We start from the raw sequence: 24,935 nt of genomic DNA on the forward strand, positions 1-24,935 counted from the left end.
CTTGGACTTTGCCAAGAAATAGCAGTGGAACCTCAGATAAGTGCCTTCATTTCTTTACATGTCAATATCCTCGTAGGGGTTACATCATTCATGCTGGCCAAAAAGTTCCCACCTTATTACAATTCCTCCTTGCTTTTGAAAAGTGGTCTAGCTCAAATACTTGCAAAGTATTTTGAAATCCTCAAGCCTCAAGTAGTGAATTTATATACAATTGCAAAGGAGAGGCCTCATTTCCGGGAAGGTGAATTAAGATGCCTAAAACAGCTGGGTCTGCACGTAGCTGGTGTTTGCCTTTAAATACAGGCAGACAGATCTCTGTGAATTTGAGGGCCAGCCTAATCTACGCTGTGATGCCAGGGCTACATAGTAAGAACCTGTCTTAAAAACAAAAACCCCACAGAACTGCATGGCTACAAATAAGAGGTCTTTCTCAAGGAGACTCAGTTAACTCAGTAGCCTGACTCCCCCGACTACTGACTGTGTAACCAAAGGTATTTGGGGATTCTGCTTTGGGCTTTCTGTTTTGGTGGTGGTGCCTTGTTCTGTTTTACATCTAGGCATAGGGTTACCTGAATTTCTCCACTTCCAGTTGGTTTTTCCCAAGAAATTAGCTCATGCTTTTCCATTGTCACCCTGTTCTTGCCTCTGGCCACAGGCCAGTACATATCAACATCGCCTCTCTTTGACCACAAAACAGAGAAAGTGTGCACACTGACTTGTTCGCTTTCAACTAGTTCTGCTCTGGGCTTAGTCTTGGCTTCCGGGTGTTAACTGTGATTGTAGAGAATGGCTCTGCCCTTTTGCAACAGTTCCGAAAGCCTGTAAATGTATTATCACCTTGCGTGTTTTAGAGGTAGTGATTATACAACCACCTTTAAAATATGAAAAAAGAAGAAGGTCATGGTCCACGCCAGTCGGACTGGGAGGCAGAAGCAAGTTGCAGAACTCAAAAAAAAAAAAAAAGAGCGAGAGAGAAGCTTTAAGTACCAGAGCAGGGGTGGAGGGCCCAGCTGTCTGGCACCATTAAAAAAAGTTGTCAGTTAAAATAAGAACCTTCTCTTAAAAGGCTAAGTGGAGTCCAGTCCAGCTGTAGCAGGGCATACTATTCAGTACACAGCCATGGATTACTGCAAAGGAAGGGCAGAGAGACGCCATATTAGCCACAGATCATTGCCAGGTCGCCTCTAGCTGTTGCTCTGTCACTAGTCAAACATCAAAAGCCATACTGTGCCTCATAGCCCTGACAGTGGAAGGCTCTGTACTTCAAAGGGTTTCCAAAAGCCAGAATCAGATGGGACCCATTATAAAACTTAAGACTAGGGTATTTTTAAAATATCAAATCCTTAGACCGAAGTAAATGCCAAGCAACAGCATCTCTTCTTTCCTCCAGCTAATGGTCTCTCCTCTTTGAAGTGGCACGGGTGTAAATGCAGATTCAACCCATCATTACAATCATCAGGTAGACTAGCATACTCATCCAGGCGAGCCCCAAGCCTAGCTTCTTGAAGCAACTCACCAGTTTACAAACTGGGATTATTATTATTGCTAGTCCACCTCATTGGGATGGCAAGAAATGACCAATGCCATGCTGAAATCCCCAAGGAGAATTCTATAAGTCTATCATTCAAGTCTCTAGGCTGGTAATAATATGCTAGTTTATTTTCCCTTCTTTATCTATGGGGTGTCCAGAATTAGAGGGGAAATATACACTGTCTTGCCCAGAAAATTGTGTTTTATAGAAAGGGCTTGGTGCAAAGAAACGTGTGCTGACTTTTAATACAGGTGACTCTGAGTGAATGGAATTGGGAAAGGGCTGGGCTAAGATGGTAGAAGAAATAGGTATCACTGGTAATTCTTTTGAAGCCTATGAGAAGAGGTTATAGTTCCTTAGATTAGAGGAATGGGAGGACAATCCCATTGACTAGGATGCAGGAGTGTAAGGGGAAAGCTCTGAGCCTTGACTGGTACTTATCCAGCCAGGGTAGATGGAAATACCTCAAGGAAACAAATAGTGGTCAAATTCAAATGAGGAAGAGTAGCAAATAGCAACTCCTGAACATGTGATAGTCTGGCAAAGATAGGGATGGAGAAGTAGGGGCACATACGGTTGGGGTGCTAGGACAGGGACTAAGGTATGGAATGTGACTCCAAGCTATGTCGTTGCTGGCTTCTTGGTCAGAGGCCAGGCATCATCATTTGACTCGCAGGAAGAGAGGGGAGGGCATGGGTTGTATGCCCCCTAAACATGGTAAGGGGGAAATAAGAGAGGGAGGCCCAGTTCTGTTGCACAGGAAAGGGTGCGTCTACAGGAAGCCCAAACTGAAAATGAAAAGAGAAGGGGGGTTAATGAATGGATGGATGGATGTATCCCTTAAAAAAAGCCAGAAAGAAATTAAGTCATAACTAATAGCTAAAGTAGAATAGCTATGTTAGATGGTCTTAAAAGTCTTATGCACTGGCTTCTGGGAACATGCTTTCTCATATTAATGGCAGCAGTGGTGACATTAAAAAAGCAAAATAAAGACCAAATCCCACACAAATAATTTTTAAAATCTGTTCTTGACATACAATCCCACATACACACATCCAGATAACCTTGTCCATGTATACCAAGTCTCTAGTGACCTTAGGCTACCAGACACAGCACCAGGCTCACAGCCCTCTTGTCCCAAAGGACAAGAAAAAACTGAGGTTTCAACTTTGGCATCCTTCGTAGCAAGTTTAGCTGGCTAACTGCAACCCTAAGCCAATACCTGTTTGTCAAGTGTGTGATGGGTGGGGTTCCAACCAGTGACCTGTAAACCTGAGCTACAGAAGCCCACTGGTTTGTGTTCATGTCGTACTTTGACCTATCTCCTGCTGGGATTTCATTTCTGTGATATAAGTATATTAAGTCATATTGGTCCCTGTGTCACATATGAAGAGACTGACTGATATGCCTGTAGTCATAAAGTATTATATCCATGATAAGAGATATCTAACCAAGACTCTCCTGTTACTGGGAGAGTCTTAATGGTCTCTGAGAATTTCTTTGCTTTGTTTCAAAATTCTTGTTTATGACCTGAAAATGAGATTTCTTTTATAGTTTAGATGTGGTGTGTGCTTCAAAGACTCATGTATTAAAGGCTTCCTTGTCAGCTAAGGGGTTTTGAGGAAGCAACTAGAGTCTGAGGGCTCTGATTTAACAGAATAATCCTGTTGAAAGATTCATAGTATTACAGGCGGCCCTGTTGGAAGAAGTAGGTCACCGGAACAAGTCCTGTGATGCTGTATCTTGTCCCTGCCTCATTTCTCTGCTTCCTGGCTGGCACGAAGTGAGAAGCTCTGCTTCCGTACACCCCTCTACCACGATGCTCTGCCGAGATCTTTGCCACACCAATGAGGCCAAGTGATCATAAACAGAACCAAATTTCCTTCCTTAAGTTGATTTTCTCGGGGATTTTTGGAAAAACAGACACAACAGTCATCCCATTAAATCAGTGCTATTTGCGGGGAGTGGAATTAGACAAACATGCATATATGAGAATATGCAATCAACTGTTCACAGTGAATGTCCTGCTCTCCCATGTAGAGAAGCCTCCTTCAGCCTGCCTTCCAGGTGGCTTTTCTGATCAACCCCCCAAGTGAAGGTTTTGGGAAGGAGGCACATCCTTTGCTGCTTGCAGATCCTAGGCAGCTAAGGCCCTCCCAGCTCAAATGATCTATAACTGCTTTTGCAGTCGACTACACAGAAGCTTGGGGTTGAAATCGGCTGCTCCAGCTGTTTATCGTCTCTCACTTCTAAGGCGTGACTTTAATGATAGTTTTCCAGGGTCTATTTTAAGGATGGCTACTAACAAAGACATACCCAGGGAACTCTGAGTGAAAATCACTCAGTGTGCAATGAAATCTGAATTAGTCAAAATGGAATTCACCAGAATACATCTTTCCTGCTCTCATTGAAAATGGTAGAACAGGGGCTGGAGAGATGGCTTGGTGGTTAAGAGCACTGACTACTCTTCCAGAGGAGTGGGGTTCAATTCCCAGTACCTACATGTCAGCTCACAACTGTCTGTAAATCCAGTTCCTGGGGATCTGAGACCTTCACACCAATGCACATAAAATAAAGTTAAATAAAACATAAACAATTCTTTAAAAATTTTTAAAAAAGAAAATGGTAGAACAAAGAAACTCCATATGAACTGAGCTCCTACTATGCGTCAGACACTTGACAAGGCACCTGAACTATGGTAGTGAGCAAATACTCTAGGAATTTAGTCTCCCTAAATAGAAAGCTGCCATTTGATGCTGGCACCCTAGCAGGGGCCCCAGGGCTTGTTTTTAAAGCAGGTTGTAAATCATTGCTTTGTTCTTCTAGGATGCATTTGTTTGACTCAGTTCCCTGGGCTTTCTGTTTCAGAAGCCTGGATGGACTTCCTTGCTGGGATTTGCTTGAAAGGAGAGTTTCTTTGCCAGCTGCCTGAGGTTTGTAGTGCAATGACTGCAACCTGTTGGTTTGATGACTAACAGCAGGCTCTCCATATAAACCACCGCATGGCTGAGCCAGGGGACATCTCAATACTTTAGTCCCCAACCCAAACAAACCAAAAGTAAGAAAGGCAATTTATGAGACCACTGGGGTACTTTCACCACCAACTAGATGTTTTATGTTGGCAAATTATTGCTAATTTTATAGGTGTGATAATGATAGCTGTGTTTATTTTAAAGCATCATTATCTCCTAGAAATACATACTATGTATTTTACACATAAAATGATACAACTTTTGCCTTACAATAATTCAGCATGCCTGGGTAATTGAGGAAGCAGGATTAGCTGTATGTCAATGATTCTTTGATGGCCAGGCTCCAGGAATATGGGGCTGAATTGTACTATCACCTCTTTTCTCTCTACATTTGAAAGTTCCCGTGTCAGAGTTAAAAAGAAATCTAAGTTCGCTGTTAAAAATATTTCTATTCAATTTCATCCCACTTCCTGTTCAATTTCACCCCACTTCCTGGTTTTGGTAGCGTATACAAAAGGTGCTTATTCACTGCTTTCTTTTATCCTATAATGACTGCTTTCATTTTCTTTAAAATCTGTGTGATAGCATGGACTGTTCTACTTCTGTAGACACAACCACTAGCCCTTAGAGATTCTTACAAAGAATTACCTGCTAATTCTTTAGCAGAGGTTTTCATGAAGCTTGTTCTTACAGTCTTACAGAATTAATTTTTAAAAGATTTATAGGAGACCGGGGTTCGATTCCCCGACGGGGTCCAAAAAAAAAAAGAAGATTTATATTTAGTGTGTATATGTGTGTGTGTGTGAGAAAGGTGTATGTGTGTGTGTATGTGAGAGAGAGAGGTGTGTGTGAGAGAGAGAGGTGTGTGTATGTGTGTATGTGTGTGTGTGTGTGTGTGAGAGAGAGAGAGAGAGAGAGGTGTGAGAGAGAGGTGTGTGTGTATGTGAGAGAGAGAGGTGTGTGTGTGTGTGAGAGAGAGAGAGGTGTGTGTGTGTGTGTGAGAGAGAGAGAGAGAGAGAGAGAGAGAGAGAGAGAGAGAGGTGTGTGTGTGAGAGAGGTGTGTGTGTGTGTGTGTGTGAGAGAGAGAGAGGTGTGAGAGAGAGGTGTGTGTGTGTGTGTGTGTGTGTGTGAGAGAGAGAGAGAGAGAGAGAGAGAGAGAGAGAGACAGAGAGAGAGGTGTGTGTGAGTGTGTGTGCTCATGCAGGTGTCCACAAAGGCCAGAAGAGGTTGTCAGATCCCTTGGAGCTAGAGTTACAGGCAATTGTGGGCCGCCTAATGTGCAGGTATTGGGAGGCAAACTCAGCTCATTTGGAAGAGCAGCAAAGTGTTCTTAACCGCCTGAGCCATTTCTCCAGACCCAGAATTAAAGTTTTAAATTAATTTCTTAGTACCGTTTATGGACACAAGTGCCATGGTGTAGAGTGACTGGAGGAGAACTTTTATGGAGTTGTTTCTCTTCTTACACCTTTCTATGGATTCTAGGGATTAAACGCAAACTGCGAGACTTCAGCGGCTTTCTGGGAAAGGTAAATGCTGCCATGAAGCCTGCCAAACCACCTCACCTGTTCTACAGCACTAAATGTAAGGATTTCCCTATAGTATCTGAGGTCTCTTCACTATCTTCCATTTTGGTTATATTTTGGAGGGTGGGGCATGCAATAAAAAGAAGTTGGAGAACTTGAACCCCTCAGATAAGGAACAGTTACTAGAGGGTGACAGAGAAGCAATTTCTCTTTGCACATTCTTGTATCTGGGGTGTGTGTGGGGGGTAGTCAGTATTGACTGTGATATGGCAGGCAAGGGACCGTGAACCCAGCAGATTCCTGCATCATCAAACTTCATTTTGAAAGTCATGATTATGGCTATGTGTGAAAACAGTGTCTGAGCTGAAACTTTACATGCTGGTCAGATGATCTCTCTCCTATGCTACACAACTGTTCCAGCAACAGAAGTGTGCAAATGCCGTCACACACACATACATCTAATCAAGCAGGCAGGCAGGCAGGCACTCCAGATGTAACAAGCCCACTTAAAACCACGACAGATTACAACTTTATACGGGAAATCTTGGGAGGAAAGTAGCAGGTCGAATGAAGCTATTTCTTTCATGGTTAACTATATGTATCACAAGTGTGGGGTTTGGGGAGGTATGTTCTAGAAGCCACTGGCAGTTCTATTTAGAGTTAATAAAGCTTACCAGGACCCTGGGTCTCATGCAGCATGCAGCAAACAGCAGAGTTAACTGTAAAACAGTAAGAGCTGATGAAGGTGGAGTGAGCACGAGGAGAAATGCAATATTAAGAATTGATACAAATAATGAAGTGTTAGAGGCCAAAGGATTAGGAGAAATGGGGAAGGGAACAGGGAAGTGTGGCTTGGTAGACACCCCTAAAACACTACTACTCTTTCTTAGTCTCTTTAGGGGCATCCAGAGGAAATTCTAAAGCTGGGGCTTGATCAGATTCACCCACAGTCTGTCTAAAAAAAAAATTACTACAACAATTTATACCCTTCACCAAACCATCGCCAGCAAAAGCGCCATGGGAGCAGAGCAGCATAAACTTAGTGGCACAGCCTCTCTCCAAGTTCACCAAGATGCTCACAGAGATGCAGAAGGAGCCCAGACCTAGGGCCACTCACAGTATGGATGGGGATGGGCTATTGTGCCAGCTCTGAATGCTAGTGTAAGGTGCCACATCCCAGCAAGGTTTTCACCCATCTCAGAACTGGAAAGGGGCACTGGCACCAATCCCAGATATTTCTGGAGAGTGGGGAGAGAAAGACTCATCCAGTCTTCTGCATGAGATGGGAGGAAGTCAGTTTGGGGAAAAGTCTGCTCTGGGAAGAGCTTACACTGAGCATCTTGAAGGGACTGGATACAGCAGTGGTTCTCAACCTGTGAGTTCCCAACTCCCTTGTGGGTCAAATGACCCTTTCACAGGGGTCACCTAAGACCATCAGAAAACACAAAATTACGGTCATGAAGTAGTAACAAAAATAATGTTATGGTTAGGGGTTACCACAACATGAGGAACTGTATTTAAACGCTGCAACATTAGGAAGGTTGAGAACCACTGACCTACAACACCAGTGCATCCTAAACAAATCAGGTGATGACAAATTGTTTACTTTGTTTCTTTACTTTTGGATTTTTGAGATGGGGCTTCTCTGTGTAACAGTCCTAGCTGTCCTGAAATTTGCTCTATAGACCCAGCTGACCTCAAACTCAAGTACCGGGATCAAAGGCGTGTGCCACCACCACCCAGTGCCAAATAAATTTTAAAAAGGAAAATGTGTATCATTTTCTGTTATTATAACTGATATGCCATGACTGATAAGTTAATAGATGATGCATCCACAGAGGTTTTCCATCTGCCTAGTTGAACCTTAGTGAATTTGATATGTAGCTATAAGATTCTGTTCTGGGGGTGGGGGAGGCATGGTGGGTGGATCTCTGTGAGTTCTAGGCCAGAGTGGTCTACAGAACTAGTTCCAGGATAGCCAGGGCTACACACACACACACACAAAAAAAAAAAAAAACAAAAAAAAAAACCCTGTCTCAAGACCCCACCCCCACCCCAAGAAAAAGATTCTATTCTTAAAAAAAATATCTCTGGACCAAGTTGATGAAAATATTCAAATTACATAATAGGTAGTCAAATTGGATAATCAGGATCACAAAACTCAGTGCCGTGAAATATAAAATAGTCTACATTCATGGTGTGATCCTAAGTGAGAAGCCAGGCACAGAGGCAAAAAGATACTTCTTTCCTTCTGGAAAGTATCCAATGGCTGACTCAAATCAGTGGCCCCAAATCAAAGGTCATGAGCATGGGCATCTCTGGGATGTTAAAGGTCCTTTAGTAAGGATGTTGTTAAATACTTCATCCCGGAATCCCCCGAGTCCCACTGCACAAACAGGCACAGAGCACAAGGGAACCTCTGCATGTTTGCTTGCCAGAACTCTTTCCTCCTCTCTGGCTCTGAAATGAGGAATGGGGTATTTCTGCAAGCAGAGACTGGGGTAGGGTCAGGACTATTAACCTACCAAACACTTGGAGAAACAATGGCTTCTGAACCATTCCCCAAGCTTGAAAATGGCCTATGCAGAGGACACTGGCATCTGAAGCCCCCCTCCCCCCCCACTAAGTTCTTAGTACCCCGGGCTGGGCATACCTAAGCAGCCAGCAGGAAGAGGTATAGCAAAAGGATGGAGGATGGGAGACAGGGTGCAGCCTTCAGTGGCAGCATTTACCTTTCACAGGGTGCAGCTAGAACAGAGGCAGAGTAAGATTGTAGGCCCCTCCCCTCAGATGTGGGAGGAGTAAGCAGACCTGTATGCTGCATGATACTGAAAGTCTAGAGCAGCTGTGACCCTTTAACAGTTCCTGTTGTTGTGCTGACCCCAACCATAACATTTTTGTTGTTACTTCATAACTGTAATTTTGCTACTGTTATGAATCATAATGTAAATATCTGTTTTCCGATGGTCTTGGGCCACGCCTGTGAATGGGTGACTTGACCTCCAGAGGGGTCTTGACCCACAGGTTGCAAACCGCTGGTCTAGGATCTGGGGAAGTGCATAGAGCTTCTACTAAAAGATCCTGGTCTGTCCATCCTTTTGTTCCTCTCTTTATCCCTCTACATCTCTCACAATTTGTTCCCTACTTCCTAGCCCCTCTTCCCTTACTATCCGCCCTGAGTTTGCAGAGCTTTCCCAGATGGGCCAAAGGGCAAAGCTAGACTTCTGGGAGTGCTCTCCTTCTCTCAGCAACTCAGACTCGGGCACCATGAAGACAGTGAACTAACTACATGAGTCTAACTGCAGCCTGCAGTGCACACCTGCCCACCAGCCCCCTTGGCCTCTAAGTCCTGAAAGGTGGTGGATGGAGTTGGGGGGAGGGGCTGGGCAGGAAAAGAAAGATGCCGCACACATACATACATACACGCGCCCCGCCAGCAAGCCTGCTACTTACTTCTTCTTCTCTTTATCCCTTTTCAGAGTCTGCGAGCCCCCAGCCTGAGAACCCTGAGACTGGAGCAGCTCAGCTGCTGTCTTTCTCTGTTTGAAAGCATTCACTTCATCATCCAGGGATTTCTTCTTATCCTCCAGCTTCTTCTTCTCTTCCTGGTGCAGTTTCTTCAGACGGTCAAACTTCTCATGCAGCTGGCAGAGAGGCACAGGGAAGTTAGAGGGAGTCTCCCCCATCCCCCTGCAGCAGTGAACAGTCCCCAGCCCAGCCAAGACCAGAGTGGGTGGGAACCACTGTGTCTGCAACCCGGTAGGACTCTGGAACAAGAGGAAACATTCCTGCCAGTAACAGCCATGATGGCACTAAGGATTATTGTAGATTGCTATAATTGTTCTCAGAATCTCTGCTCCTGAAATGGTCAAGGACCAATGTATTCTGTGTAAACAAAGATTTTATTTCAAAGAACCACTGTAGTTATTGGGTGTAGTTGATAATAATATGTACTTAGTTTGTTACAAGCCTAATCTAATCTAACTAATATAACTAAATCTAATATATTAAAACATTTTCATTAACACAGCACTCTATTCCTTTTCTTTTTGAGACAGGATCTTGCTGTACAGTTCAAGCTAACCTTGAACTCACAACCCTCCCGTCGTCTCTGCCTTTTGAGTACTGAGATAAAGATATAGGCCAGCATGCTTATCTTACAACACAGTTGCGGTAGGGTCTATTTTATGAGGAAACCAAAAGTCTCAGAAATGAAGGCATTTGCCCAAGGTCAACAAGTCTTTGGAGGATTCTATAATGGGATCGTCCATATGTAAAGTTCTCCTTCTGGCTAAGCCTGTACTTTAGGATCTACCTGTCTCTGCTCCCCAAGGCTGAGCTACAGGCATGTACAGCCAAACGTGGCTTCTTAGATTGTTTAGGAACTAAGACCAAGAGAAGGGAAGTGCTGGCTGATATTCCAAAACTGCACCGGAGGTCAATTATTCTGGCATTGAGATGGGAATGGGTAGAAGATGCTTGCAAGTCAAGGCCATTGCTTGAAAGAATAACTGCATATGTTTGATTCTTTTTAAAGAACTAATTACTATCAGGGGCTTATTACTTATTAGGGGCTGGAGGGATGGCTCAGGAGTTAAGAGCACTTTCTGCTTTTCCAGAAGACTCAGTTTTGGTCCCTGGCATTCACTTGGCAGCTCAGTCATCTGTAACTCCAGTTCCAGAGGATCCAATGCTCCAAAATAACTCCAAAAATGTGGGCCTATTCCACCTTGTCTGAAGGTCAGAGAGTTTGAGTTATTGTGCTTGCTCAAAGTTGTTGACAACAGCTGTGGCTCCACACCCTGACTCAACGTGCCCCACTGCCCAGGAGAACTGGGTGTTCTGCTAGAGCAGCTCCACGCCAGCAGTTGCATTGGGACTTACATTTGCAATGGGCTAACGAGAAGAGCTGAACTGTAAATTTTATTGTATATTTCAAAATGGCCAAGAGTATAGTTCAAATGCACCCCCTATCAGTACTGGGAATGTTGAACCTCGGGCCTAAAGCATGCTACTGTACAAGAGCTCTACCACTGAACTCTATCCCTAGCCCCCTTTCAGCTTTTCTTATTTAGAGACAGCGATTTACTAAATTGCCCAGGCAGGCCTTGAACTTGTGCTCTTGCTAGATTATAGCCTGTGTGACCAGACTTAGATCTTAAATGTTTCCAACAGAAAAAAAAAAAAAACCCAAACAGCTGGCAGTGGTAGTGCACGCGCCTTTAATCCCAGCACTCTGGAGTTAGAGGCGGGATCTCAGGAATTCAAGGTCAGTCTGGTGTATATAATCAGGCAACAAAGGAGACAGAGACCCACATTGGAGCACCGGACCAAAATCCCAAGGTCCAAATCAGGAGCAAAAGGAGAGAGAGCACGAGCAAGGAACTCAGGACCACGAGGGGTGCACCCACACACTGAGACAATGGGGATGTTCTATCGGGAACTCGCCAAGGCCAGCTGGACTGGGTCTGAATAAACATGGGATAAAACCAGACTCGCTGAACATAGCGGACAATGAGGACTACTGAGAACTCAAGAACAATGGCAATGGGTTTTTGATCCTACTGCACGTACTGGCTATGTGGGAGCCTAGGCTGTTTGGATGCTCACCTTACTAGACCTGGATGGAGGTAGGTGGTCCTTGGACTCCCCACAGGGCAGGGAACCCTCACTGCTCTTTGGGCTGATGAGGGAGGGGGACTTGATTGGGGGAGGGGGAGGGAAATGGGAGGCAGTGGCGGGGAGGAGGCAGAAATCTTTAATAAATAAATAAATTAATAAAAAAAGAGCTAGTTCCAGGACAGCCAGGACAGTTACACAGAGAAATCCTGTCTTGAAAAATAACAAAAAAGATAAACATATTGAAATGAAGTGACTCTTTGCTTGATTTAATAATTCTATTATATAAACATGAAAATTGTACATCATACTCCATAAATATATGCAATTAATAAAATATTTTGCGCACTGTAATTCATGCCTGTAATCCTAGGACGCAAGCAAGAGGTTCTAAAATTTGAGGCCAGCCTGGGCTACATATAGGCTTCGAAACCTAAGCAAATGAATGAATTCAAATTTCCAAAAAAAAAAAAAATCCACCTACAGCTATTGGCTACCATGCTGATTGGCAACACCTCTACATAATTAACAGAATGAGAAAATATCCCAGCCTTAGGGAATGAAGGTCAAGAAGATTCTCTCCACCCAGGCTGCACGCCAGTCCTGCCCAGAGGCTGCGTATCCCTCTCCCCTCCAGCTGCCCTGTGAAGGCCGAGGTCTCCAGCATGACACTCAGTCTCCCCTCCTACCTGCCTGCTCTCCAGGCTCACACTTACCTCTTTTTCCGCCTCTTTGAGCTCAGCTTCTTTCTCTTTGACTCTCTGGACAAACATCTGTCTCATCTCCTCTTCTTTTTTCTGGAGCTCCCCTAGGAACTCATTTCTCTTTGCCTCATATGTCTCCTGTAAACTGTAGATGGGATCCAGTCAATTCCACTGCCTCCCGGGCAAGCCCTGCTCAAGAAAACGGGCCCCAACCATCCTGAGCCCCCCTCATCCTCTCTGCTCTAATTCTAATTCTGACAGAGAAATGTAAAGAGAGGACCATCAGAGGGGAGGGGACAGCTTGGCATACAGCAGCAATATTACAGAGCTACTGAAGGGGGCAGATTCAATGAACTGGATACTACCTTCTAGAAATCTTTCTCTTCCTCCCATCCCCCTCACAGAGGTGAAGTGACTCGCTGAAGATTGTACAGCTATTTAGAGGCAGAGCTGACACCAGAAGCTGGGTCTCCTGTTTCTTCATGTATGGCCTCTCTCCCACTGCACTGCACTGCCAGGCCCTGGCTCTGAAACCACCCACATTGATTCAGCATTTCCTCAAATACTTACTGAGATTACAGCTACCACGTAAGCAAGCAGTGTGAATAGACATGATGCTAGTCACTCGCTCAGCATCTAGCGCCTAGAGCCACCGTGCCTGCCCTAGAGGATCTTGGGATCTATCGGGAGATGCCTGGATCAAGACCATGCCCTGGTCTGTACGTATTATTTTAAAAGAGTCAGAGTCAACTGGGTGAAGACCAGAAGGACTGTGTTCTAAGAACAGAGCAGCATACTTGGATAGGCCTGGGGGAATCACAGGAACCACGGAGGACTGGGAGGGGAGGTTCCTGAGTCTGGAAGAAGAGGACAGGCTTTGGATGCGACATGAAAGAAGTGGACATGTATCCACTGAGTGATTTTCATCACTCAGAACATGGGAAAGTCCACTTGGCTATTCTGGGAAGAAAACTCTGCAACAATTTCAGTATGACAGGGCAGGATCTTCATGTCAGGGCTGGCAGGGAATGGAGAGAGATTTGGACGAGCAACAAAGGCTGCAGATTTCCAGGCCTTGGAAGAAATCAAAGCTGATTCCAGACAGCTGTCCCCTGAGTAACTCATATCTGCTTTCTCAAGTGTATCTTATTGTCTTGGTGAGCATCTCTCTTTGAATCTTTGTGCTTATGATCGACATTAAAGTTTCCGAATATACCCCCAAAAGAAGCTGATTCTAGTTTCTGGCCTGGGCCACCAGCTAGACAGTAGGACATGAACAGCATGGAAGAGGAAGAAGAAGGAGGTGGGCTGGATGGCAGACTATTGGGGATTCAGGTTAGGCATCCATAGCATGTCTGAGGGCAAATGTCTGTGGTGCAGCTGCATCTGTGGGCTTGGAGTTCAATGGTAAAGTGTTAGCTTTGGAGTCATCAGATTCCCGGGTACTAATTAGACCTGTGAGAATAGAAAGAGCCAGAACAAAGAGACAGGAGTATGGAAGAGCTGAGGCCCATGGAAGGAACCCCAAGGAGGCAGCACCATTTAAGGGAGAAAGCTGAAGAAATAAATGAACCTGAAAGTGAGGCCCAGGGGGAGAGGGATGAAGCTGGCCGGGCCCAACACTGGAAGAGCTGAAGGCAGAGGGTATTTCAAGAAAGCCAAATGAACATTCCACATTAAAACCAAAGATAGAAATCAAGCCACGATGAAACTGGCCACCGATCTACAACTGTAGGCCTTAGAGAGAGGCCCTTTTGTGGAGAGCTGGAGGCAGAAGGCAGATTGCAATGGGTTGAGGAAGAAAGTGAGAGAGGAGGAAGAGGAACAGCGGAAACAGAAATGTTTCTTCCCTGTCAGAGACAAAGCTCTTGATGGGAGGAACTAGTAAGAAAGAGCAGAAGTGAAAAAGGGCTTGTGAGGCAGGAGGATTTACCAGCAAGGTGGACAAGGGCAGCGGGAGAGGGGGAAGGTGAAGATGCAGGAACAGAAGACTGGAGGATGGGGCAAAGGAGGGAAGGCCAGGACTGAATGGACAGGTAGAAGTACACCTTCCAGATGCAGAGGAAAACTGTGGAGGTGAAGGAGAGAAACCAAGGGCCTTCCAGCAGAGACAAACTCACTTTCCTCCCTGCTCAGGAGCTCTGGGGCCCTGACCTGCCTCTCCACTGAGGGGTGGGAGGCTGCCATTCCTAAAGCAGACATTCCCCCAACGGACTGCTTGTACAGTGTCCTAGGCCCTCTTTCTGCCACGAACAGGTTCTTTGGGATCCCAGAGGCCATTTGAGTGTCCTTTCCTCCCACAGATATTCCCCCTAGCTTGCTCACGGATGCCTGACATTTCCTGAAAGGAGATGGAGTCATGGTAAAGGGCGACATATGGTAATTCAAAATGCAGGGCTGATGACTCATTGTGTATAGAGAGCAGATGCTTCCACTGGTCTAGGGCTCCTACCTGCGCACTAAGAAGCACTTTAGTTCTGAGATGAGGAAAACACCAGGGGTTATTCATCTTCAGGGGTCCAAACAAAACTCACACTGAAATTCTTAGGCAGTGGGAGAAGAGCCTCAGGCAGGTCACCAATACAAGCAAAGTGGCTGTGGTCCTATTCTGTGTTTTCCTATTTCTTTACTTAGTGCTAGCAATGAACTTGGGGCTTGTGCATGCTAGGGAAGCACATACTGGAAACCTGTCTTAAGCAACAGGAGAACCAGATGAAGAAAGTGGGAACAGAGGACAGTTCCTAACTGCCACCCAGTAGAACGAAAGCCCAGCTCAGGGTCTATGGAAGCGGGGGGGGGGAGGCAAAGCAGTGAGTAGTCAGCAAAGTGTTCTCTGGACCCCTGCCCTTCCCTGCTTTTCTGGCAGATGTGCAACACTGGTGACTCAGGAATTCCCTTGGGCGCCCCTAGCTAACCCCTACACCTCTCCTCCCCAGGCAGATTATTGTCTAGGCAATGTTTTCTGAACTGGGCCAGGCAGGCCTGGCCTGGCGTGAGCGGTACCTGAATGGTTTGCTGTCAGGGTCGGTGTCCTTGAAGCCCATCTCCTCCAGTTTACAGCGGTGGTACAATTCATAGTGCCGGGTGTGGGTCTGCTCCCGCAGATCCTCCATGTTGACCCGAATCAGCATCTCCCGCAGCTTCACAAAGTCGCAGTGGGCCTCATTTTCAACTGCATAGCGGGGATTGGGGCATTGGAAGTATATTGAAAGGAAGGCCAGCAGAAGAAGAAATGGATGCAGTGAGAAGTAAAGTGTCTAATGGTGACATCGCCTCACAGCCTCTTTATACGGCTCCTACACATTTAACCTAATTCCACTTTCTGTGAAAATGGAAATGAAACATTATGAAAGGGCAATACTACTGTGCAAATATCTGAGAACTTTCATTAAGGCCTCCGCACAAATTTACCAAGCAGACTTGCGCAGAAATATCTTCTCTACATTGCTTTGCAGATGACGATGCATGCACCTCCATCTAGCCATCCACCCAATAAATATTAGTGGAATCTGTTTCCAGTATTCTTTCTGGCCCAGATAATTCAGAAGCAAAGCCTGGGGGCCACACTTTTAGGAACCTGCAGCTCAGTGGGAAAGCGCATGTAAACAGAACAATATAACACAATGCCAAGATTACAAATGTGGAGGCATGGCTGCAGTGCAGTAAAAGCCCAGAAGAGGGGGACCTGTGAACTCCAGGAGAACAAGGGCTTCCCAAAAGATAAAATCTCTTGGATGACGCTGGAAGGAAGAGTCGAATTTATCAGGCAGATAATAGAACATGATCTTCACAAGGCCTCCGAAGGCTAGGCAAGGGCACATAGTGAGCAAGTTGCAGAGTAAGGTTTCAAATCCCGGTAGTGTAGGGGCGAGGCAAAGACCATAGACGGCTTTCCAGAGAGCAAGGGCAAAGAACTAGGGTAGGAAAGGTGAGAGGGAAAAGGAGGGGCAGACCTCAGGTGTGGCTCATGTGGGTGGTAGAAGCTCCTGAGGAGGTGTTTTACCAAGGGTGGATAATGGCCTGACCACTGCAATCTGAAGGGGAAAGTAGATAACCGCTTCTTTGCCTTGTGGGCAAAGGTCTGCATTTTGGGGAGTAGACAACAAGGTGAGTGATGTGGACTAAATCACAGCAGAGTGAACTTCTGGCCAGAGCCATGCTGCAAGCGGGACTCTAATAGGATGTCTCCGGGCTCCGATCCATTGCGTTGTACTATTAGAGATGGTCAGATATGGTCATCAGAAGTATTTGTCCAAAGTCCAGAGTGGTCCATGTACTCTTTCTGCTTAAGGTCCCTTACATTCAGTACTGACCTATATCTATTGCCATAGAACATAAACTAATATAAAAAGCTGCAGCAATAAAATAATTCCTTGGGAGCAAGCTATATGTATCTGCTTCTCCAGCTCAAGACAGTGACCCCTAATCAGGAGGAATGATTCTAGATCCAGGCCTGGTGGTACACACCTGTGATTTCAGCACTTAGGAGGTAGAGGCTGGAGGGTCAGGAGTTCAAGGCCAGCTTCAACGACACAGTGTTGCAAGGCCAACCTGGGCTACACAAAACTATTTTTTTAAGTATATAAGAAAGGAATAATTCTAAGTCTTTTTTAGGCTTCCAAGCAGTGTTCAACTGCTTCCTCATCCAGAAAAAATGTCAACTAGGGAGTTCAAATCAAACAAACAACAACAGAACTCAGTTTGGGATAAGAACAGCATAGTCCCAGTTGGAGGAAGGAAGTCACTGGAAGTCTGTCTGCTGGTTTGTCTCGTCCCACCTCAAGTCTTTCAGGCCACAGACTCCAAAGGTGTGGCTCTTGGTCCAGAAGCCTTTTCCCGGTGTTCCTAGTGTAACATCCTGTGGTGGTGGTTTGAATGGAATTGGCCCCCATAATCTCATAGGGAGTAGCACTATTAGGCGGTGTGACCTTGTTGGAGTAGGTGTGGCCTTGTTGGAGAAAGTGTGTCACTTTGAGGTCTCATATATGTATCTCAGTTCACTTCCTGTTGCCCATGGGTCAAGATGTAGGACTCTGAGCTCCTTCTCTAGCACCCTGTCTGCCTATACCCTGCCATGTCCTGCCATGATGATAATGGACTAATCCTCTGAGCCTGGAAGTCAGCCCCAATTAAATGCTTTCCTTTGTAAACGTTTGCCATGGTCAAAACAAACAAGAAACAAAACAAACACAAAGAGTTGCCATGGTCATAGTGTCTCTTCACAGCAATAAAACACTGACTAAGACACGTCCCCAGTGCAAATGGCGGAGAAGAGCAAAACTTTGCGTAGCTCTGCCAACCAGTCTTCTGCTACCTATGGGACACCCAGACAGGGGATGGAGCTCAACAGTAACATTTTCATCTAGCAGGCATGAGGCCTGACTTCCGTCTCTGACATTGTAGCAAAGAAGAACCGAGGAGGTAGCTTAGTGGCAGAGCATTCGCCTAGCATGCATGCTAGACATGGCCCCGAGTGCCAGTCTCAGCAGCACAGAAGGAAAGCACTCCAGCTACTGTGGGTGGATTGCTGTGCCTTCAATCATACCAGCCTTTGGATGAGAGGTGGGCAACTCACTATCAACTTTCATCTTTGCTTCTTTTAAACACGGTCTCCCGAAGCTGCCTTTGAACTCACGATCCTCTCTTTTCAGTTGCCCCCACCTCCCAGGACTGGACTTACAGATGGATGCCACCCTTCTTGGGTGCCCACTCTCCTTCATTTGCTCAAGGATTGGGAAGAATTTACAGAGAAACTGTCAGTCACGGCCTGGTTTATAGCTACAGACTCAGGGCCCCCAAACCTCTGCCCCTGGCAGAGTCCTAGAGTTCATGTTACCGCCTGAAGAGAAGCGTATGTGTGAGACAGGCTGCGAAAAGAATTGTCATGCATGTATACAGTATATGACTAATTCTTTAAAATTATGAAATAAGCATATCTATAAAAGAGTACATGAAATAGGTATGTGCAATTTAAAGAAATTTAAAATTTGTAAATATCCCCACAACTGAAGCGAATATTACTATTACCTTGGAAGCCCTGCTGACCTCTTTTTGATCTCATGCACCTCTCTCTACTCCCTGCCTCCTCTGGCAATAAAACTGAAGCACTATCCTGACAGGGTTTAGCAGTCATTTGTTTATTTTTTTATTTTAATTTGTTTAGTGTGAGGGGGTGTGGGTGTGCACTGTGCACTTGTGAGGGCGCTGGTGTTTGCGCGAAGGTCAGAGGACAAGCTTTAGAAATCAGCTCTCTCCTTCCACCGTGCGGGCTCCAGAGATCAGGCCATGAGGCTTGGAGGAAAGTGCCTTTTCTTTGCCCCCACAAGACATCACACTGGTCCCGTTTTCTCAGATTTATTTATTTTATTCGTGTGTGTGTGTGTATGTATGTGTGTGTGTGTGTGTGTGTGTGTATGTAGGGTGTCTGCAGAGGTCAGAAGAAGGTTCTGATCCCCTGGAGCTGGAGTTAGAGGAGGAAGGTGAGCCTCGTGGCGTGGGGGTTGGGAACAGAGGTCAGGTCCTCTGCAAGAGTAAACAGGTACTCTTTACCTCTGAGCCATTGCTCCAGCTCTCATTGTTTTTGTGTGTGTTTAATGAAAATGCTTTCATCATTCATCACTCATGCATGAATTTATCACAATATATATCATGTTATTTTAGCCTACTTTTGGAATTCATATAAATAGAAACCTACCATATGCATTATTGTGTGATTTATTTCGTTTAGCACTGTGTTTCTGAGAGCCATCCACATAGATGTAACTGAAATTCATTAACTTTCATTGCTGTCTAAGACCCCATTATATGACCATTTTACAAATTACCCCGGCTATTTTGATGGACACCTCATTGTTTGTAATAATTTATCATTATAAATAACACTGCTATGAACATTCTCGTGCCTCTCCTAATGACACACTCACTTCTTTTTTTTTTTTGGTTTTTCAAGACAGGGTTTCTCTGTGGTTTTGGAGCCTGTCCTGGAACTAGCTCTGTAGACCAGGCTGGTCTCGAACTCCCAGAGATCCACCTGCCTCTGCCTCCCGAGTGCTGGGACTAAAGGCATGCGCCACCACCGCCCGGCCGACACACTCACTTCTATAGCCCTTTCTATGTTGTGCCAAGTCCATTCGTCTTTTGCTGTTTCAGGGTGGGGTATAAGGGAGTACTTTCTCTATTAGACAAAAGGAGTCTGCTCCTATCACAGAATCTGGGCACAGGGCCAGAGCTTGCTGCTAGTGACCCCTGTGGCTGTTTGAGACCCACACTGAGTAGCGGAGGCTGAGACAAGCTAGGAGCTCGGCATATCGTGGCAGAAGCAGCATATACACAAAGAAGGCGCTAAGTGCAGGCCCTCTGCACAGACTCACCCTGCACAGTCCCCCAAGGATACTGCCGCGCCCTCATCATCTTGTTGCCTATCTTCACTTCTTCTGTGCTGCCAACGACAGCAAACGGCAGGTGGGCCTAGAACAGAGGCAAACAAGCACTCAGAACTCCAGCAGGACGGCAGCGAATGCCCCACAATACAACTGTGGCTCGTCTCCAGGACTTTGGGTCGTCTCTCTGAGGCACCACTCACTGCAGCAGCATTGAGAGGCATTTATTAAGCTTCATAGCCAGGCAGGGATGAGACCTAGTTCTTGACTCTGTTCCGGATAATAATGGCATGGTTGAAAACACAGGGAACGAACAGGAACTTAAGTGGATATATGACCTAGCAAGCTATGCTCACCAGTCACCATCGCTGGGGGTGGGTTCATTAGCATCACAGGGGCTGACTGAGTACAGAATCTGGCATCATTGTCTTTCCAGAGTTTGAAAGCACAGTCTAAAACCACTGAGCTGGACTGTCTTTGTTCTTGCCCACCCTAGATAAGTGTTTACACTGATCCCATGAACCTAGAGGGCAAATCAGGAAATCTTCACCCACAAGCTCTGAGGGTGCACTATGAGGGACATAAAAAAAGTAGAAGACCCTTCCTTGTACCTTGGGAGCTTGGACTCTCATTGACAAAGCCTAAGTTACAGTCTCAAAATCCTATTAGACAGGATGTGACCAAGGGCTAAGAGTAGGTACTTCACAAATACTCCTTGAATAGAGGCTGTCAGAGTAGGGAAGAAGATGAGAGGGAAAATTCAAGCAGGGTCAAGAGATCGGTGCTTGCAGGAGAGATGAGGACCAGTGAATGCAGAGGGCTAGACTGAAGGAGGCGGTGAGAACAAAAACCATGCTGTATCATCATCTGCTTGCATCCTGGCCTCTCAGCTTTAAGTGATGCAGGAGAGCTGTCTGTGAAGTGGGAGGCACTTCTCTAGGTTCAAGTAGGGAAAAAAAACGCGAGAAGAAAATAAAAGCATAGGAAATGCCAGTCTTCCCTTGGGCCTGTTATTTTTATCATCAAGGGACCCTGCCAGAATGACAGGGTCACTTGCTTCCTCGCTTCCTCAAACTGCTGTCATTTGATTCCTCCAGCTCCCTGACTATTCTTAAACACACAGGCCCCACCAAACTCAATTCCAAGGCCACATAAAACCTCCCACAGCACACTCCTTTGTCACTGGCATCAAAGATGGTTCTGGAAAGTACAGGCAAACAGATCATTTCCAAGGGCCAGAAATATAAACCTTAGATAGTATCAGAGAAAGCGAGGACAGAGAGCTTAAAGGAGTCCTGCATGTCCTAAACTCCCATGCTAGGTCTTCCCGGTAAGTGGTGATGCCACCACACCTTGGATGCCAGCCTTCTTGGGCCAACTAGGATGGTTGACATTGGGTGTCCTGGCTAAAGAGCATCTGCTGGAAGTCAACGAAACACGACAGGCCAGGAGTCACTGGAAACAAGCTCTGACCATGATGCTCTGGAAAGACATGTGGCTATGACAACCAGAATGGAATCAAGCAAGACAGAGGGGAGGTTTAAATTTCAGTCACACTACAAGGTGCTACCCATGATATCCCTGTTCAGTGGAGGCCAGACTTTCTCTTAGTTTTTCAGGTCCCTGCTGGAGGCTGCAAGGTGATGCTTCATACATGAGGCCCCGGGAAGGAGACTTTTGATAGCTCCAGGATGAGGTCCCTGCTGACACACAATGAGCAGACTAATAAGTCTGTGACTCTGCCTAAACCTATGATGAGAGACACCAAGATATAAGGTCTCCCAGATGCAGAGCACTATCAAAATACATAGCGTGTCTTGGGAGGCTGGCCCTAGAGTCACTACTTCGTCCACTTTGTACAGCTACAACAAAATACCTGAGACTAAGTAATGTCTACAGACATAAACAGACTTTCCGTAGTTCAAGAGGCTGGACATCTAAGCTCAAAGTAGTAGCACCTTTGGGTGTCTGATGAGGGTCTTCTTGTTACATCTTCCCATTGCAGAAGGTAGAAAAGCTAGCTAAATTCTACACATAAGTCTCTCGTATAAAGGCCCTTAATCTCATTAGTGAGGGAGCAGACCTTATGGCCCAACTAACTGCTAAAGGCCCAAACTCTTCTGAAAAGAGGTTGATTTTGAATTGTTCATGTGCATGTCTATGTGGGCATGTGCATGTCTGTATGTGGGCATGTGCATGTCTGTATGTGGGCATGTGCATGTCTGTATGTGGGCATGTGCATGTCTATGTGGGCATGTGCATGTCTATGTGGGCATGTGCATGTCTGTATGAGGGCATGTGCATGTCTGTATGTGGGCATGTGCATGTCTGTATGTGGGCATGTGCATGTCTGTATGTGGGCATGTGCATGTCTGTATGAGGGCATGTGCATGTCTGTATGTGGGCATGTGCATGTCTATGTGGGCATGTGCATGTCTGTATGTGGGCATGTGCATGTCTATGTGGGCATGTGCCTGTCTATGTGGGCATGTGCATGTCTGTATGTGGGCATGTGCATGTCTGTATGTGGGTATGTGCATGTCTATGTGGGCATGTGCCTGTCAATGTGGGCATGTGCATGTCTGTATGTGGGCATGTGCATGTCTGTATGTGGGCATGTGCATGTCTGTATGTGGGCATGTGCATGTCTATGTGGGCATGTGCATGTCTATGTGGGCATGTGCATGTGTGTATGTGGGCATGTGCATGTCTATGTGGGCATGTGCATGTCTGTATGTGGGCATGTGCATGTCTATGTGGGCATGTGCATGTCTATGTGGGCATGTGCATGTCTATGTGGGCATGTGCATGTCTGTATGTGGGCATGTGCATGTCTATGTGGGCATATGCATGTCTGTATGTGGGCATGTGCATGTCTGTATGTGGGCATGTGCATGTCTGTATGTGGGCATGTGCATGTCTGTATGTGGGCATGTGCATGTCTGTATGTGGGCATGTGCATGTCTGTATGTGGGCATGTGCATGTCTGTATGTGGGCATGTGCATGTCTGTATGTGGGCATGTGCATGTCTATGTGGGCATGTGCCTGTCTATGTGGGCATGTGCATGTCTGTATGTGGGCATGTGCCTGTCTATGTGGGCATGTGCATGTCTGTATGTGGGCATGTGCATGTCTATGTGGGCATGTGCATGTCTATGTGGGCATGTGCATGTGTGTATGTGGGCATGTGCATGTCTATGTGGGCATGTGCATGTCTGTATGTGGGCATGTGCATGTCTATGTGGGCATGTGCATGTCTATGTGGGCATGTGCATGTCTGTATGTGGGCATGTGCATGTCTATGTGGGCATGTGCATGTCTGTATGTGGGCATGTGCATGTCTGTATGTGGGCGTGTGCATGTCTGTATGTGGGCATGTGCATGTCTATGTGGGCATGTGCATGTCTATGTGGGCATGTGCATGTGTGTATGTGGGCATGTGCATGTCTGTATGTGGGCATGTGCATGTGTGTATGTGGGCATGTGCCTGTCTATGTGGGCATGTGCATGTCTGTATGTGGGCATGTGCATGTCTGTATGTGGGCATGTGCATGTCTGTATGTGGGCATGTGCCTGTCTATGTGGGCATGTGCATGTCTGTATGTGGGCATGTGCATGTCTGTATGTGGGCATGTGCATGTCTATGTGGGCATGTGCATGTCTGTATGTGGGCATGTGCATGTCTATGTGGGCATGTGCCTGTCTATGTGGGCATGTGCATGTCTGTATGTGGGCATGTGCATGTCTGTATGTGGGCATGTGCATGTCTGTATGTGAGCATGTGCATGTCTATGTGGGCATGTGCCTGTCTATGTGGGCATGTGCATGTCTGTATGTGGGCATGTGCATGTCTGTATGTGGGCATGTGCATGTCTGTATGTGGGCATGTGCATGTCTATGTGGGCATGTGCATCTCTGTATGTGGGCATGTGCATGTCTATGTGGGCATGTGCATCTCTGTATGTGGGCATGTGCATGTCTGTATGTGGGCATGTGCATGTCTGTATGTGGGCATGTGCAGGTCTGTATGTGGGCAGGTGCAAGTCTGTATGTGGGCATGTGCATGTCTATGTGGGCATGTGCATGTCTATGTGGGCATGTGCATGTCTGTATGTGGGCATGTGCATGTCTGTATGTGGGCATGTGCATGTCTGTATGTGGGCATGTGCATGTCTATGTGGGCATGTGCATGTCTATGTGGGCTGTGCATGTCTGTATGTGGGCATGTGCATGTCTATGTGTGTAGGGATAAGTCCCGCCCCTTAAGGGGCGTGTTCGCCTCGGGCTAATGTCTGCCTATAAATTTGGCGAGCAAGCTCCGAGCTCTCACTTCTGCTTTCCTGGTCTCCGCGGGAACGGTGGTTCTGTAAGTCTATTTCTACATTAAAGCTATATATATATATTTTTACACTCTGTCTGCATTCATTTACGCCGTTACATTTTGGCGTCCAACGTCGGGCTATTTTGCCCCCGACTCAAGCGGGTAGCCCGCTAGCTAACACAGCACCCTTCCCGGTGCTGTTTTTCAGTTCGTGACTCCGGCCCCAGTGCCGAGTCCGAGACACACTCGGCGACACAGGCCCATTCTGCCTGCCTTGCTAAGTTTTGCAGCGGAACCCCACTGCCTGAATTAGCAGAAGCTCAAGTACTTGCGGTTTTGCAACAAAAGCTGCCACAGCGTCAGATTTGGTCTGTTACAAAGTGACTTGGCCGGTTGTGGTGGCCCACGCCGGTAGGATTTGCTGAAGGAGGCAGAGGCAGGAGGATCACAAGTTTAAGGCCGGCCAGGCAGTGGTAGAGCACGCCTTTAATCCCAGCACTTGGGAAGCAGAGGCAGGCAGATCTCTGTGAGTTTGAGGCCTGCCAGGCCTTGGTAGTGCACGCCTTCAATCCCAGCACTTGGGAGGCAGAGACAGGCGGATCTCTGTGAGTTCAAGGCCAGCCTGGTCTACAAGAGCTAGTTCTAGGACAGGCTCAAAAAACACAGAGACCACCACTGGCAGGAACCGATCATTGCAGGTAAAAAAATTTTCTTTTATAAATAAAATGTCTGAACACATTACTGTTCAAGAATTTAATGATTTTTTTAATTGTACCATGTGGGAGATTTTACAAGAGGTGTCTATCACCCCACATATATGGATCCTTCTGGGATTCGTAGTTTTCATTGGCACCAAATGGTTTGATAATAGAAATATGATAAAGT

General features: G+C 46.2%; 1 protein-coding gene across 1 annotated transcript in view; it reads right to left on the bottom strand.

Moving 5' to 3' along the window:
* Positions 1–999: 999 nt before the first annotated feature.
* The window catches only part of LOC121444719 (septin-6), a 62,009-nt gene continuing 38,073 nt past the window's right edge, over positions 1,000–24,935 (bottom strand). The window contains exons 4-8 of the mRNA XM_041646622.1: positions 19,720–19,816; positions 15,353–15,521; positions 12,362–12,494; positions 9,480–9,670; positions 1,000–1,127 (exon numbers count right to left, since the gene is read on the bottom strand). Of these exons, the coding sequence (XP_041502556.1) occupies positions 1,103–1,127; positions 9,480–9,670; positions 12,362–12,494; positions 15,353–15,521; positions 19,720–19,816 (615 nt within the window). The 3' untranslated portion in view covers positions 1,000–1,102. The remainder of the gene's footprint in view (positions 1,128–9,479; positions 9,671–12,361; positions 12,495–15,352; positions 15,522–19,719; positions 19,817–24,935) is intronic.

The sequence above is a fragment of the Microtus oregoni genome, unplaced genomic scaffold, assembly GCF_018167655.1.
Source record: "Microtus oregoni isolate MIOR12 unplaced genomic scaffold, Mior012 000138F_ref0000102, whole genome shotgun sequence".
In the NCBI taxonomy this organism is placed as follows: Eukaryota; Metazoa; Chordata; class Mammalia; order Rodentia; family Cricetidae; genus Microtus; species Microtus oregoni.